The sequence below is a fragment of the Macaca fascicularis genome, chromosome 3 (assembly GCF_037993035.2).
Source record: "Macaca fascicularis isolate 582-1 chromosome 3, T2T-MFA8v1.1".
Lineage (NCBI taxonomy): Eukaryota > Metazoa > Chordata > Mammalia > Primates > Cercopithecidae > Macaca > Macaca fascicularis.
In genome coordinates, this window is record NC_088377.1 from 180,206,412 (window position 1) to 180,224,842 (window position 18,431).

At 36.4% G+C, this 18,431-nt stretch overlaps 1 protein-coding gene across 3 annotated transcripts in view; it reads left to right on the plus strand.

Moving 5' to 3' along the window:
- Positions 1-18,431, plus strand: part of TRIM24 (tripartite motif containing 24) — a 124,007-nt gene that overhangs the window by 68,215 nt on the left and 37,361 nt on the right. For all 3 annotated transcript variants that reach the window (XM_005550884.5, XM_005550885.5, XM_065542623.2), the window contains exons 6-8: positions 1,852-1,966; positions 5,149-5,295; positions 17,733-17,850. In XM_005550884.5, coding sequence (XP_005550941.1) covers positions 1,852-1,966; positions 5,149-5,295; positions 17,733-17,850 — 380 coding nt within the window. The remainder of the gene's footprint in view (positions 1-1,851; positions 1,967-5,148; positions 5,296-17,732; positions 17,851-18,431) is intronic.

Genomic DNA, 18,431 nt, shown 5'->3' on the forward strand with positions numbered 1-18,431 from the left:
TTTTATAGTAAGTCTTAAGATAGTGTTCTTCAAATTTGTTCTTTTATTTTTGTAAAGTGATTTGTGCTTTATTTCTTCTACAAAATTATAACATTGTGTGTAACAATTTTGATTTCTGAATTGAGGCAAAAATTAAAGAATCTGTGTTAAGTGCAAATTGCTTATATATCTTTATAATCTATCTGATTATAAAAGGGTACATTTATTAGAGTAACTGATATTCATTTTTATGCATTTGCCCCCATGCCACTGTTTTTCCCTTATTCATCCTATTCTACCATCATGAATACTTAAATGAGTTTTTTGAGATTGGTTGCTTCTCAGGCTTATCTGGTTCCCTTGATCCTGTAGTAATGTTGATGTCAAACAATTATCTTGAAGAATTTCCAGCAGGAAATAAAGTTTCTGCCAGTTTGAAGTTTTGGAGGGTAACTATGGGAGAAGCTTGCAGAAGAAATTAAGCTTTTAATTTAATCTCACAAAGTTTGGCGGATGCTCTGTTATTTTCTATAACATTCTGGTGTGGTACCGTATGTTTTTCTTTCTGTAAGAGTGTTGTGGGAATCAGGAGACTGGAGAGACCAGTAGGTAGAATAGGAGGATTTTATTGAGTGTACTCAGACCCAGCGGATTAACAGCCAAAGACTGGGCCTAGAACAAAGACCGGACTTGGCTTTTATACACAATTCTAAAAGAGGGTGGGCTACTTTGAAACAAGCTTACAGTGGCGTGAAGCATAGTGGCACAAAAGCTCAGGTACAGAAGCAGAACAAAGGCAGTTAATCATACTTTGACAGGTTCATAACTCAGACTTACATATGATTCTTGCTATGCGGCTTAGATGGCTGTTACCTAGGGTTGCTCTAGTGCCTTGCACGGACTTATCTCATAACCTTCACTATGGTGTCTGGATGGCTACAATCCAGGCCCGCTCAGGCATGTCTCATGACCTTCGCTGAGCTGCTTAGATAAAACAATACTTAAAGTTACTAGTTATAGAAAACAGGAATCAATAAACTCATAAGTTTACTCATACCATAGGAGAAAGGAAAATAAAGAAAATTTGTTTTTTTCTTCTCCCCATGTTGAGGGAGTGCTGGGAGAGTCTTCAGAGCACATTCCTTTGAGCCCTAGTTTCTTAGATAATATTATCAAGACTTTCCTGGGTCTGGGCTGTGCCTATTTCTGCCTCTGGGATGAGTCAGCCTAATACAGGAAAGCTTGTTTTTCAAACTTGCTTTTCTCTTTTTAATTTTATTTTTCTTTTTTTCTTTAATTTCCCACCTCAAGAGAGGTATGTAGTTGATAAAACATGGTTATTTGGCTGCTAATTTTGCAAAGAATGGGTTAAGTAGCAAACTAGTATTTTTGTCTTTTTCTGCTTAGGTGTGTGAATACTGTAGCAGTTAAGATTACTAAGAAAAGAGTATCACATGTACACTTTTCTAGCTTTTGGTTGCAATTAATATAGTAGAACTTGTTCAGAATCATGGTTTATAAATCCTTTTTAGTCCACCACCATCCCCCATCCTTTTAGGTAGAGCATTGATTTTCCTGGGTGTCATCATAATTTTTCCAAACTGTATTTTCTTAAAATGTACTCATTCTTTTCTAACTCTATATATTTTTAAGATTCAAGACTTAATTTTAAGATTAAGTGGTGATATCTTTCAGAAGAATTATATTTCTGCTGTCTCATCTTCAAGACAGTCAATTTAAAGTGAAGGACTTAGAAATAGCAGAGCTTCTAAGGGCTGAAAACATTTTGGTCTAATGTAGACATTAAAACATCAATTTTAAATATTATACAAAAAAATCTGCCTTATGTTTTTTCCCCCTTTTAATTTTCAGAATTATTGAAGTAAATCAAAATCAAAAGCAGGTGGAACAGGATATTAAAGTTGCTATATTTACATTGATGGTAGAAATAAATAAAAAAGGAAAAGCTCTACTGCATCAGTTAGAGGTAAGTGACTGCCCATGGGATAGTATATTGATTCAACATAGTATTTCCTAAAGTACTGTGAAGTAGAAATCATAGTGCTTTTAATATAATTGTTTCATTTATGATTCAATACTTTTTTTCCCCACTCCCAAGTTTTCCTTTGCTGGATTTTGTATTATAGCTGACAATTTAAAACTTTATAATACACTGTGAATGTCTGACGACTGATTGTTTTCTTTATAGCACAAATTATAATGCCTTGCTTGTAGGAGGATCTCTGAATGTTAAACAGATGAGTTATTTTTGAGATTAACTGAAGTGACAACTTTGCATCTTAAGGAGGTTTAGTGGAGCGAAATTTTCTAGAAAGATACACTTCAGTTTAGTTCTCAAGTATATATATTCAACCCTGTGAGAAGTTAGGTGAAAGAGTACGGCTAGCCCTGCCCTCAACATTTTATAATTCTAATTGCGAGAGCAGCACTTGGGGAGATATGCCCAAGGCACTTAGTTGTTTCTCACTGCAGGTAAGAAAAACATTACTATCTTCCTCAGCTTTTTAAAACTCATGAAGGTCAAGATCCAAACTTGTTGTTTTTCGTTCAAATAATAGAAAGTTGTAACACCTACATGATACATTAATCTATAATATTAATTGCATGGTTTTTAGGTATTCCTTTAGTATGTTGACATAGAAAGCATATTGATACAGTAAAGAAGCAAATGAGGAAAAAATAAAAGAATCCTAATGTTTGAAGATTTGAGGAAAAAATAAAGACTTCTAGAAATAATTTAGATAATCTTCTTTATGTCATAGTTTGCCAAATTATAAGGTTTCTGTCAGAAAGTTCTATCCCTTCTGGGAAAGCATGGTCATTCCTGTGTATTACCAGCTGTACAGGAAACAAAGACTAAAATAATTCTCTATTCTTTTGGAAATGTAGTTATTTAGTGAGGAAGTATTCTGGGCAGGAAGAATCAGACCCCATTTGTAGTAACTATTTGTTCAAGGTCTGTGACTTAAAAAAAAAAATTTTTTTTTAAGTAGAAATTTAAGTTTCTAAAATTGCTTAAAATCAAATATCACTTTGATTTGCTTTCCCAGATACTACTAGTGCATACATTACTGTGTCTCTGTTTTCAAACTTGACTGTGTACATCAGAATCACTTGAAGAGCTTTACAAAGAAAATGACCAGACTTGCAAATATGTAAGAATGAACCTGGTCAGTATATATCTACTGATGACCAGGTTCATTCTTAAAAAATAATTTTTTTTTTGAGACACGGTCTCGCTCTGTTGCCCAGATGGAAGTGCAATAGCATGAATCACGGCTCACCACAGCCTCCACCTCCTGGGCTCAGGTGATCCTCTCATCACAGCCTCTCAAGTAATTAGGACTACAAGTGTATGCCACCATGCCTGGCTAATTTTTTTTTTTTTTTTTTTTTTTGAGAGAGGGGGTTTTGACACGTTGGCTCAGGCTGGTCTCAAACTCCTGGGCTCAGGCAGTCTGCCTGCCTCAGCCTTCCAAAGTACTGATATTACAGGTATGAACTACCCCACCTCCCCCACCCGGCTTTTTTTTTTGAGACAGTGTTTTACTTTGTTCTCCAAGCTTGAATGCAGTGGTGTTTTCACTGCAGCATTGACCTCCCGAGCTTGAGCAATCTTCCCACCTCAGCCTCCTGAGTAGCTGTGCAACCACACCTGACTAATTTTTTATTTTTGTAGAGATGAAGTCTCACTCTACTGAATTTTCTTATTTTACTTTTTAAAGACAAGGTCTCAGTTTGTCATCTAGGCTCGAGTGTAGTGGTATGGCCTTGGCTCACCGTAGCCTCAAACTCCTGGGAAACTGGGACTACAAGCAATCCTCCTAACTGAGCCTCCTGAGAAGCTGGGACTACAAGGCATGTGCTGCCACTCCTGGCTAATTTTTTTTTTTTTTTTTTTTTTTTGTAAAGATACGGTCTCGCTATGTTGCCCAGGCTGGTTGGAGTCCCTTTTAAAGGCAAATAAACATAACCCCTTTTATCTGTTAAGACTCATAAGAAATTGGCTGAAATAGATATTTAGGATAGAAGGCCAAAAAACCAGGGCTTCTGATTCTTAATTCTCAACCTCTTCAAAGTAAACAATTTCTATTCCTACTAGAATGTTTCCAAAGAAACACTTAATAAATTTTTAGAGGTCAAAAATAGCCTACTAGGCAAATTACTGTCTCTCTGAACTTAAATTACATATGGCAGAGTCATTGGCCGTTACCAGTCCCTCAGACAGACAACTGCAATTTCCCCCTTAACTCAGTGTAGCTCAAGTGTATTTTCCAAATCTGGAACTGACTAGGGGCAGGATCTGGGTTCACTTTTTATTGAGAATGTAAGTCCATGTTGTAGTACAGCAATTTTAGTTTTAAACTTTTCTAATTTATCTGAGACAGTAGAAAGTCCTGTTCTCCTTTTTCCTTGCTAGATCTAGGATGAGGTTTTTGGATAGGAACCTTTAAAATACCCAAGTTCAGTGTGCTCTACTTTTGATTATCTGCCTTCTCTAAGGAAAGTACATACATACTTCCCTTAGAGAAATCTGTATTATTTTATGTAGCTTTTCTTAAAGTGCATTGGCACAATCGTGCATCTGTTAGCTCCCATGTTAATTTTCAATAGACAGAAATAATGTGATGCCTTTTAAAAAAATTACCACATACAAAGGATAAGTGTCATCTACAACACAGCATGACTCTGTTTTGCACAAACTACTTGCAATTGCAACTGTGAAGTAGAATCCCTAAAAGGTGAAATCATATGATTGAGTAAATTACGTGATTGAGTTACTTTACAGGTTTGCTGGATAGTACATCTGTCTTATTTGTGAATGTTGAATTTCATAGGCTTTTACTATATTATAGCTAATCTATCCTTTTTTATGTATTGTAAGATGAACGAACAGAGTTAACTCCCAGAATACGTAAGGCCCCTGATCCAGGGTCTTGAGGGCTGAGGGGCCACATTTGGGATGCAGTTTTTTGCTATAGTGAAAATGATCCTTTGTACTAATAGGGAAAACACTAAGAGTATTTTTAGTTTCAGTAAATTGAGTACTTAGAGATTGTAGTTATTCTAATTTGTTTACCTGTAAATGACCATTAAAGTCTATATTACGTGCTGATACTAATTTTGAAATTATTTTCTTGTTTTCAGAGCCTTGCAAAGGACCATCGCATGAAACTTATGCAACAACAACAGGAAGTGGCTGGACTTTCTAAACAATTGGAGCATGTCATGCATTTTTCTAAATGGGCAGTTTCCAGTGGCAGCAGCACAGCATTACTTTATAGCAAACGACTGGTAAGATAAAGTATGCTATTTAATATACTGTATAAATGCACAGTAAAACAATGGAGCCATTGTAATGCTTAAAATTTATTCTGCTTGTGCGTTAATGCTTTTTACCTATTTCTAATATTTATCAAAATATTTTGGTTTAAATATTTTTACCTGGCATAATTTGGGTGTAATTTCAGTTTTAATTTGTCATGAATTCCTTCTTTGTTCTTTCCAAGTATTCACTGTCTTAATAGCAATTGAACTTGATACCAAAAATAAGGACGATAGTGAACATTTTCTGATTACCTATAGTGTGCCAGGTACTAATTCTAAGAATTTCCATGTAATATATAAACTTTTACATTATTCTTATGAGATACACCTATTCACCTCCATTGTACACATGATGAAACTAAGGCATGTGATTATGTAACATGTCTAACATCACACAATAAGAGGTATAGCCAGGGTTTATAATATGATCTCAGACATGACCTGAGCCTGTGTTATTGTTGGTGCTACACGGCAATCTATGGTGTTGGATGTTTTTGCCACAGAAAAATAGCTCTGTGATTTGGTGAACTATTTGACACTGGTCTAGAACCTTGCTACTTAACATGTGACTACCACATCACTTGAGGATCTGGTCAGGAGGTCTGGGGTGGGGCTTGTGAATTTCTAACAAGCTTGCAACTGACGCTGATGCTACTTGGTCTGTGGGCTGTGCTTTGAGTAACAAAGATATAGAAGACATTTAGCTACATTCTTTAAAATTCCTGCTCTACATTCATCTTATTAAAGATTCAACAGAGATTTATATTTCAAAGTATACTATAAACCGTAGGTTCAGTTCCAGACTATTGCAATAAAGCAAATATCATAATAAGCCTAGCCATACAGTTTTTTTTTAAAGTTTTCCAGTGCATATAACTGTGCAATAGTATTATGTTTTTAAAAAAACAAGGTATATACCTTAATTAAATAATCCTTTTTTTTTTGGGGGGGGGAGACGGAGTCTCGCTCTGTCACCCAGGCTGGAGTGCAGTGGCGCCATCTCTGCTCACTGCAAGCTCTGCCTCCCGGGTTCACGCCACCATTCTGCCTCAGCCTCCCGAGTAGCTGGGACTACAGACGCCTGCCACCACGCCTGGCTAATTTTTTGTATTTTTAGTAGAAACGGGGTTTCACCGTGTTAGCCAGGATGGTCTCGATTTCCTGACCTCATGATCTGCCCGCCTCGGCCTCCCAAAGTGCTGGGATTACAGGCGTGAGCCACTGCACCGTAAAGAACACCTTATTGCTAAAAATGTTAATCATCTGAGCCTTCAAGAGTCAGTCTTTTTGCTGATAGAGATGTTGATGGCTACTGGGATTGTAGTTGCTGAAGGTTGGGATAACTGTGGCAATATCTTAAAATAAGATGACAAGTTTACATTGATTGACTCTTTTTTAATGAAAGATTTCTGCATAGCATGCAATGATAATTTGATAGCATTTTACCTACAATAGAACTTCTTTCAGAATTGGAGTCAGTCCTCTCAAAGCTTGTAGCTACAGTATCACCTAAGTTTATGGAATATCCTAAATTCTTTGTTGTCATCTCAACAATGATCACAGCATCTTCACCAGGAGTAATTTCTATCTCAAGAAACCACTTTTCTGTGCTCATCCATAAGAAGCAACTGTTCATCCATTCAAGTTGGATCATAGGATTGCAGCAATTCAGTCACATCTTCAGGCTCTACTTCTAATTCCAGTTCTTTTGCTGTTTCTATCACATCTGTAGTTCTTTCTTCACTGCAGTCTTGAATTCCTCCAGTTCATCCCTAAAGGTTGGAATCAACTTACTCCTAACTCCTGTTAATATTGGCATATTTATCTCCTCCCATGAACCACTAAGGTTCTTAATGGCATCTAGAATAATGAATCCTTTCTAGAAGGTTTTTAATTTACTTTGCCCAGATCCATCAGAGGAATCACTGTGTATGGTGGCTATTATACTAGCCTTATGTAATGTATTTCTTTTCTTTTCTTTTGTTTTTTTGAGATGGAGTCTCACTCTGTCACCTAGACTGGAGTGCAGTGGCGTGATCTCAGCTCACTGCAACCTCTAGCTCCCATGTTCAAGCAATTCTCCTGCCTCAGCCTCCCAATAGCTGGGACTCTAGGCATGCCACCATGCCCAGCTAATTTTTCTATTTTTTTTTGTAAGAGACGGGGTTTGCCTATGTTTTCCAGGCTGGTCTTGAACTCCTGACCTCAAGTGACCTGCCTGCCTTGGCCTCCCAAAGTGCTGGGATTACAGCATGAACACCTACACCAGCCACATAATGTATTTCTTAATAATTATTTCTTAAATAATACTTGAGGCCATGCACCTATAATACCAACACTGAGAGGCTGAGGCAGGAGGCTTACTTGAGGCTTGGAGTTCAAGACCACCCTGCGCCGCAGGGTGAGACCCTATCGGTACCAAATGGAAAAAAAAAGACATGAGAATCAGAATTACTTCTTGATTCATGGGCTGCAGAATGGATGTTGTGTTAGCGGGCATAAAAACAACCTTAATCTCCTTATATATTTCCATGAGAGCTCTTAGGTGACCGGTTGTATTTGTCAATGAGCAGTAATATTTTAAAATCCTTTATTTTCTGAGCAGTGTGTCTCAAAAGTGGGCTTAAAATAATAACTAAAATATATTGTAAGTAGGTGTGCGGTCATCCTGCCTTTATTTTCACTTATAGAACACAAAAGCAGTATAGATTTAGCATAATTCTTAAGGGCTCTAGGTTATTTGGAGTGGTCAGTGACCATTGGCTTCAACTTCAAGTCACCAGCTGCATTAGTCCCTAACGAGTCAGTCTATCCTTTGAGGATTTGAAGCCATGCATTGTATGAAATTTCTAGATGGCATCATCTTCCAGTAGAAGTCTGTGTCATCTACATTGAAATGTGTTATTTAGAGTAGCCACCTTCGTCAATGATCTTAGCTAGATCTTATTGATTAATTTGCTGAAGCTTCTACATTAGCACTTGGTGCTTCACCTTGTACTTTTATATTGTGGATACTGCAGAATGGATGGTTTCTTTCCATAAATCTCATGGACCAACCTTTGCCACCTTAAAACTTTCTTTTGCAGCTTCCTCACCTCTCACCTCTCAGCTACCTCACCTCTCACAGACTTCATTGAATTAAAGAGAGTTTTAGGACCTTTCTCTGAATTAGATCTTGGGTTAAGGGAATGTCATAGCTGGTTTGATCTTCTGTCAAGACCACAAAACTTTCTTCCTGTCAGCAACAAGTCTGCTTGGCATTCTCATCATTCATGTGTTCACTGGAGTAACACTTTCGATTTCCTTCAAGAACTTTTCCTTTACATTCACAACTTGGCTAACTGGTGCAAGAGGCCTAGCTTTCAGCCTGTCTCAGCTTTGGACCTGCCTTCTTCAGTAAGCTTACTCATTTCTAACTTTCGATTAGTGAGAGTCATGCAACTCTTCCTTTCACTTGAACACTTAGAGACTATTGCAGGGTTATTAAATTGTTGCGTCTGAAACTAGGGAGGCCTGAGGAGAGGAAGAAAGAACGGCTAAATTGGTGGTACAAACAGAATATATTATTTGTGTTTGCTTTTACGTGGAAGTAGTTTGTGATGTCCCAGAACAGTCACAATATTAACATTAAAGACCACAGATCACTGTAACAGATTATTGTTAAGAATTACCAAAATGTGACAGACATATGAGCATGTGCTGTTGGAAAAATGGTGCTGATTTTCTCAATGTGGTGTCGCAAACCTTAAATTTGTAAAATTTACAGTACTTACGAAGTGCAGTAAAGCAAAGCTCAGTAAAGTGAGGTATACTTGTATTACTACCTCCAAATCGAGTTTTCTGTCACCTATTCCAAAAAATGGAAGTCCAGAAATTTTCTATACAATTTTAAAATAAGGAAATGTGATTCTGGATAAACTTTATGAAATAACTTCGAATATTGAGTGACATCAGAGTTCTATAACTTTTCTTAATAATGAATTGTATTTAATTGTTAGGATTTGTTTTCCTTTCATAATTATCAGTGCTATAGTTTCTATCCTGATTTTTATTTTTTCATTAGTTTTAATGGGAAACATCTATATACTATGTACCTTCCGTATTCTGTTACTTATATTTTTCTGAAAGTCAAATAGAAAAGGGATAGAGGGAATAGAGAATTATGTTTTTCAACTTAATCCATCATGAGTATGTATGTGTAAGATACATTATTCACGCAATCAGATAAGCATTCCTTCAATTTCCTTATCAATCTAAAAATGTGTTTTTCATTCTGTTCTGATTTTTGATTGTATTATGGAGAAAATAAAAACAGGAGATGGGATAAATTAATTTACACAATGATCTGTTGAAATAGGAATGAAAGAGATAGTCATCTGTATGATACATAGAAGAAAATAGGAACAGTGAATCATATAGTACTAGTATTACCATTATCTTGGTTAACTAAATTTTAAAACACTGTGGAACCCAAGTGAGCATTGATGCATTTCTAGTAGCAGCTATAGATAACAATTTGCCTGTAATGCGTGCAGAGCTGAGGTTTGTGATTATTTGTAAACATTTAGAAGATTTTCTAACTTCAGAAAATGTGAAAATCATTATATTGTATAACTCTATTCTCCAGAGTTCTGCTTTGTAAATATAGCCATGTTTACTTAGGTTATCCTTTAAATGGTGGATTTTATATGCTTAAAAAATGAAAATGAAATGCCTAGCAGCCCTGAAACCTCAAGCTTGGCTTGCTGTTTTTAAAAATTTATTTATATTTTATTATATATTTAATGTATACAACATGATATTCTGACATATATGCATATTGAAATTATTGTTTCAATCAAACAGATTAATATTCATTATCCTAGTTACCTTGTATCTGTGTATGATAAGAACACCTAAAATCTATAACAAATTTTTGATATACATTACAGTGTTATTAAGGAGGTTTTTTTGGTTTGTTCTTTTGGGTTTTTTTTTTTTTTTTTTTTTTTTTTTTTTTGAGACAAGGTCTCCCTCTATCACCCAGGATAGAGTACAGTGACATGATGACAGCTCATTGCAGCCTCAAACTTGCAGGCTCAAGCGAGCCTTTTGCCTCAGTGCCCCAAGTAGCTGGGACTACAGGTGCATGCCACCATAGCCCAGATTTTTTTTTTTTTTTTTGAGAGACAAGGTCTTGCTCTGTCACCCCAGCTGGTCTTGAACTCCAAGTGTGAGCCACCACATCTGGCCGGCATTACAATGTTACTAACTGTAGTTCTTACTCTGTACATTAAATCTCAATGCTTATTCATTCTACCTACCTGGAAATTTGTACCCTTTGACTTCTCTACATTTCCTACCCACCTAGCCCCTAGTAATCACCATACCACTTTGTCTTCAACTTTCTAAAAATATTCCATGTATAAGTGAGATTATACAGTATTTTTCTTTCTGGATCTGGCTTATTTCACTTATCATAGTGTCCTCAAGGTTCATCCTTCTTATCACAAATAGCAGGATTTCTTTCCTTTTTAAAGGCTGAATAATATTCTATTATATATATCTACCACAATTTATTTATCCATGCATCATTGGATACAGGTTGTTTTTCTATCTTGGCCATTGTGAATAATGCTGCAGTGACATGGGAGTGCAGATATCTCTACAAGATCCTATTTCATTTCCTGTCATAATATACCTGACAGAGGGATTGCTGGACCTATACTAGTTCTGTTTTTAATTATTTGAAGAACCTCCATACTGTTATCCATAGTGGTTGCACCAATCTGCATTCCCACCTAAAGTGTACAAAGGGTTCCCTTTTTTCCACACCCTGGCCAACACTTGTCTTTCTTATCTTTTTGATATTAGCTGGATCCTAACAGATATGAGGTGATAGCTCATTGTGGTTTTGATTTGAATTTTCCTATTGATTAGTGATGTGAAGCATTTTTTCATATGCCTGTTGGACATTTTTATGTCTTCTTTGGAAAAATGTAAATTCAAACTCTTTGTTCATTTTTTAATCACGTTATTTGGGTTTTTGCTATTGAGTTGTGTGAGTTTCTTATACAGGTTAAGCATCCCGACTGAAATCTGAAGTTCTCCAAAATTCAAAACTTTTTGAGCACCATCATGACACCACAAGTGGGAAATTACACACATAAGAATTGAACACAACTTGGATTCATGCACAAAATTATTAGAAATATTGTATACAGTTGCTTTCAGGCTATGTGTATTGAGTATATGAAACATAAATGAATTTCATATTTAGATTTGGACCCTATCCCCAAGATATCATCATTATCAGTATACATAATACATAAAATCTGTGTGTGTGTGTGTGTATCTATATATTCACATAAAAACTATAAAGAATCTTACTGTCTCACCTTCTCTTCCCGGCATGGAAGCATCAGCATGGTGACTGAGGTCACTGCATATTGGAGAGGGTTGGGGAACCACAACAGGCATGAAGCTGGCAGCCACGGATGTGAAGTGGTGAGGGAGGAATACAGAAGTGGTAAGAAGAATTAGCCAGTATCATTTGGATTTTGGTTACATTGAGTAAATAAGTAAATGGATTGAATAAGTAAGTAAATATATTGAAGGTAATGGCAGCCAAGTTTCCAGAGAAGGTATTTAGAAAGAAGTTAGGCTAGGAAGGGCCCAAAGATGTGTTGGATTGGAATTAAGAGTACAAGTGTGAACTTAGAGTTTTATTTTTATTCTTGGACTGAGATCTAGAAATAGTTATAGATGTATATGTCCATCTGTATGCATATATATATATATTCGATGTTGGTGTGCTGCATCCCAATAGCAGTGAGGCCACTTCCTTCCAGATCTTGGTTTCAAAATACCAAAGAAAGGGGAGGAAAGTAAAAGGTGTGCCCAGAACATGTTGTTATACCAGAAAACTACTGAAATGCTCAGAGAATAATGGGGACATGTCAAAGGGAACAGGATTCAGTGTAAAAGGGCTCCCACTGGGAAAACCAAGAACAAATTTGAGGATCAAAATAAGTCACTATAATAAATTATAACACACTGAATTAAATAAGAATACACGAGTTCATAATAACATAAATCAGTAAACAGTAGATTATTTGGGGGAGAAGTTGATAACAAAACTAAAAGTCACGGTTATAAAACAATGGGTATACAGAAGCACATTTGGTCACTATCATAGAGGTAATTTGAGTGGCTGCAAATATGCTGGGCAGAGGATTGATGGGGAACAGAGTATTAGTAAAATCCCAGAATACCTCTTCAACTTTAAGAAATTGAGTAGCAGAATTATGGATCAAGATTAATATCACCAGTGGTACGACAATTTGACATCCTATGTTTCCTGGCACATCATCATTTGTATGGTATTCTTGCCAAGAATACTGTAACTAAGTCTAATCAGGAGGAAATACCATCCAGGTTCAAGGTCATCCTACAGAATGTAAGGCATAAAATTTTCAAAACACATCAGGGATGTGAACGAAAGGGAAAGACTAAGCAACTAAATAATGAGGCAGCTAAGCAATTTTGTGTCCTTGATAGCATCATGGAAAAGACTGCTGAAACTTGGCATTTGGATGAAGTGTTTAAACTGGATGGCTGTGTTGTAACAGTTGGTTTATGAATTTGGAATCTGGGATTTGGTTATGTTAGAAGATCTTTGTTTTAGGATATCCATACTGCAGTATTTAGGGAAGACAGGACCTCACGCCTGTAGCTTGCTCTCAAAAGTTTCGGAAAAAAATAGCGTGTGTAGGAGCAGTTGGGTGGGCACTGGAGCAAATGTCATAACTTAACACTCAGGGAATTTGGGTGAAACAAATGTAGGGTTCTTTTACTTTTCTGGCAGTGTTTCTATGATTTCAAAATTATTTTAAAATAAATGATTAAATAGCTATTGTCAAAAAGATAAAGGTAACAGGTGTTGGAAAGGAAATGGAGAAAGGGGAACGATTGCATCCTGTTGATGAGAATGTAAATTAGTACAACCATAGAAAACAGTATGGAAGTTCCTTGAAAATTTACATATAGAAGTATCATGATCCAGCAGTCTCACTTTTGGGTATGTATATATTCAAAGGGAATGAAATCAAGATCTTGAATAGATGTATGTAACTGGGTTCATTGCAACACTCACAATAACCAAAAAATGGAATCAGCCTAAGTGTTCAACAGATAAATGGATAAAGAAAATGTGGTACATATACCCAATGGAATACTATTTAGCTTTATTAAAGAAGGAAATCCTGTCATTTGCAACAACATAGATGAACCTTGAGGACATTATATTTACTTCATGATCTCACTTATATGTGGAAAAAAATTAAACTCAGAGAGAGTAGAATGGTGGTTACAAAGGGCTGGAAGGGATTCAGGGTATTGGAATAGATGTTGGTCAAAGGCTGCAAAATTTCAATTAGATGGGAGGAGTAAGTTCACCAGAGCTATTATATGACATGAGAACTAGAGTTAATACCACTGCGTTTATATTCTTGAAAATTGCTAAGAGAGTAGATTTTAAGTGTTCTCATTACAAAAAAATAAGTATATGAGGTAATACATAGATTAATTAACTCAATGTAACCATTCCACAATGTATATTTATTTCAAAACATGCTGTACACAGAAATATATTCAATTTTTATTAGTCAATTAAAATAATACTTTTTAAAAATAAATTATTAAATTTTAGATAAAACAGTTATTAAATTTCAGATAAAACATAGTTCTTAGAATATTCCTTATGGTTAGCATTATGAGCATGATTTATGGTGGGAATTATTAGAGGGTGCAAAAAGTTAAAGGGGGAAATTTGGGGGAAAGGTATATTGTATTGACTGCTGCCTGGTAAATACTTTGCTAAATATTCTACATAGTCCCAAAATAAGTTATTTATTTATTTATGTTTTTGGAGACAGAGCCTCCCTCTGTCACCCAGGCTGGAGTGCCTCCCAGGTTCCAGTGATTCTCCTGCCTCAGCCTCCCAAGTAGCTGTGATTACAGGTGCATGCCACCACACCTAATTTTTTGTGTGTTTTTAGTAGAGACGGGGTTTCACCATGTTGGCCAGGCTGGTCTCGAACTCCTGACCTCATGATCTGCCCGCCTCAGCCTCCCAAAGTGTTGGGATTACAAGTGTGAGCCACCGTGCCTGGTCTACACATGTGTTTTAAAAGTAGAGCCAATGGGATTTGCTGACAGGTTGAATATAGAGTGTAAGAAAAAGAAAGGAGCCGAGGACTTTAAGTTGTAGGGAAAAACAGTATTACCAATAATTGAGATGGAGAGGGAGGGTTATAGGAAGAGTACACCTGAGGATAAAAAGTACAGTCATGTGTTGCTTGATGACAGGGATGCATTCTGAGAAATGGTGATTTCGGCATCGTGTGACATCATAGGATGTACTTACACAAACCTAGATGGTTTACCCTGTTGCTGCTATCTGTACAGCATATTATTGTACTGAATACTGTAGGCAGTTGTACATAATAGTAAATGTTTGTATATCTAAACATAAAGAAAGTACAGTCAAAATACAATACAAAGGATTAAAAAATGATACACCATGGAGGTTGCAGTGAGCCGAGCTGAGATCATACCACTGCACTCCAGCCTGGGTGACGGAGTGAGAGTCAAAAAAAAAAAAAAGGTGCACCTGTATTTACCATGAATGGAGCTTGCAGGACTGGAAATTTACAGTGCTCTGGGTGAGCACGTGAGTGATTGTGAAGGCGCAGGACATTACTGTACACTACTGGGGACTTTATAAGTACCATGCTTTTAGGCTACATTAAATTTATTTGAAAATATTTTTTCTTCAATAATAAATTTTAGCTTAAGGAAAGCTTACTGTAACTTTTTAACTTTATAAACTGTAATTTTTTTAATGTTTTGACTGTTTTGTAATAACAGTTAGCTTAAAACACAAACACATTGTACAAATTCTTCCTTATATCTTTAATTCATAAACTTATTTATTTGTTTATTTTAAAACTTTTTGTTAAAAACCAAGATGCAAACACACACGTTAGCCTAGGCCTACCCAAGGTTCATATCATCAATATCACTGTCTTACACCTCCACATTTTATCTCCCTGGAAAGTCTTCAGGGGCATAAACATGTATTCAGTTCTCATCTCCTTATATAATAATGCTTTTTCTGAGACTATCTCTTGAAGGACTTGGCTGAGGCTGTCACTTTTTTTAGTAAGTAGTAGGAGTACACTCTAAAATAATGAAAAAAAAGTGTAATATAGTAAATACATAAACCAATAACATAGTAGTTTATTATTATCATTATACAACTGGCAGCACTGTAGGTTTGTTTACACCAGCATCACCATAAGCACTTGAGTAATACCTGGTCCTGTGATGTTACTACAGCTCCAACATCATTAGGCAATGGGAATTATTCAGCTTCATTATAATTTCATGGGACCACTGTTGTACATAAGGTTGATTGTTGACTGAAACATTGCTATATGGTACATGACTACATAGGAATGTAGAGGAAGAGAGAAGTAAAAAAACTCAGCCCTGAGCATTCCAGCACATAGCGGTGTGGGAGAGAAGAAATCACCAACAATGGAGACTGAGATCGTGCACTGCCAAGAAGCAGAGGAATCCCTGCCCTTACTGGGGAGTTCAAAAACTGGGATTATAGTGTGCTGGAAACCAAATGAAAAAAAGCATTTCCATGAAGGCAGACCGACCACCTGTGTGAAAAGCTGCTACAAGTGTGAACGTAATGGTTTCAGGAAAGAATGGATGGGAAAGAATAGGAGACAGTGAACCTAGATGAGTCTTTGGAAGAGTTTTGCTGTAAAAGAAATGGGGTAGTTGATGGTAGGAGAAAAGGAGTTAAAGAGTTTTGTTTTTAGCTGAAAAAAGTTAAAAGCGTATTTATATGTTGATGGTGTGATCCAGTAAAATGGGAAAATTGGTGTTACAGAAGAGGGATGAAAATTACTGGGCAGGCAAGATGGGGTGTGCTCTACTGCACAAGTGGAAGGCTGGCTTTAACTAGAAACATGGACATTTCATCATCCGTTGCAACAGGAGGGGATATTGACAGAAAAGTGGTGGAAGTTTGTGGAAGATCTTTGATTGTTGCTGATTTTCAGTGAAATGCTAAGTACATTAGCTAAGATTAAGAATGGAGGAGGAAATACTGATGATTCAAAAAGAGAAAAGAAAGTAGGAAACAGTTATTTAGGAAAGTAGGGAAGTGAATGGATTAGAGAAATGTCATATGATAGCCAGTCAGCCTTAATGGCCTACCTGAAGTAAATGGTCATGTGTTTGAAGTGAGATCAGTTCAATTATGTTCAGGCAGCATGTGGGATTTAACCAGGGTAAGTTGTTTTATCTAGGGGAAACACTGAGGAGAGTGAAGTGAGCATATATAATTGAGTGAAAGGGGAGTTGACATATATATGTGTCATATATATGTGACATCTATGATGTTATATATGACTATGTGACACATGTTATATGACATGTGACTGACATGTTACATGACATGACACACATGCTGTATGACGTGTGTGTCATATGACGTGTGTTACATACGTGACATATATATGTAAGGAAATTATGATTATTATTGAGGCTGGATAATGAGGAATTGAGGGATAGAGGGCAAGGGTAAAGTGAGATGAAAGGATGGAAAAAGCAAAGTCTTATAGGACCTAGGGGGATTATTGGTATTTGGGCACTAGAGGAAGTGAATCATTTGGTTGGATATTGAAATCATCAAAAATTGCCACAGGACTAATGTTGGAGATGGTGATAGTGAACCAAGAACTAAAATCTTCAAGGACTGAGGGAGAATGAGTAGATGCTCATTGATGACTGCAGCGTGGAGGAAAGAGGATGGTGTGGTGTGATGATATGAGATTCAAAGCTGGTTGTATTCAGGGCAATGGCGAGAACAGAACTGTAATGAGGAACAAGGAGAATCACCTCACTCACAGGCCCAGTTCCTTTTCCTGAACACAGACAAATTTGTATTCCCTGTAACTCATTAGCCCTTAGTCTAAATTCTGAATCCTTCTAAGGGAGTAAGTAAAGTAAATGAAAGCATTAAGATACGTTAATAATTTTTATTTTACAAATATTTGAGTTAGTGATTCTGCACAGTTTTATTAGTAATCCAAAAAACTAACTTTAACCTGTCACTTCAAAATTGGTTCAGTAGTACAGCTAACTGAATTATGCCTCAAAACTTTTTAACTTGTTTTGGAAAGAAAATTGTGTTGTATGTCCAACATACAACACAATTTTGTGACCTATATATGATTGTTTATTGTGTATTGATGTACATACCAGAGACTGTTTTTGTATATTTACTGGGCACTTAATAAATTATTTGCCTAATATTTAGTTGTCTCTCCTTTTTCTTCTAGATTACATACCGGTTACGGCACCTCCTTCGTGCAAGGTGTGATGCATCCCCAGTGACCAACAACACCATCCAATTTCACTGTGATCCTAGTTTCTGGGCTCAAAATATTATCAACTTAGGTAGGCCATTACCATTACATACATTTCTCAAAGTGACATTTGTTTGTAGAACTCTCAATGATTATGACATGTTACTGAAAATATGTTCACTTAGCGTGGGCACGGTGGCTCACATCTGTAATCCTAGCACTTTGAGATCACTCAAGGATCATTTGAGCCAGGAGTTCAAGACCAGCCTAGGCAACATAGGGAGAGTCCATTTCCACATAAGATTTCTAAGTTAGCCAGGGGTTGTGGCACATGCTTGTAGTCCCAGCTACTTGGAAGGCTGATGCTGGAGGATCGAAGAAAATATGTTCTCTCACTTTTAAAATGTTTTCATTATTTTGTTTTAAAAAGACATCTGATAGTATTTCTCAGTGTATGTATATGGTAACAAATATTCATGAATATAAACACACGTACATGTACGGATGATAAGAAAATATTCTATAACATTGACAGGGTGTCTAGACTTAGGGATTTAGGTGTCCTGTCCTGTCCTATTCCCTTAATCCCCCAAATCCGGTTTGTTCTGTTAGCTCTAAATTTATCAGAATGTGTTAACTTGACTTGTCATTGATAAAGGATTTTTGATATCC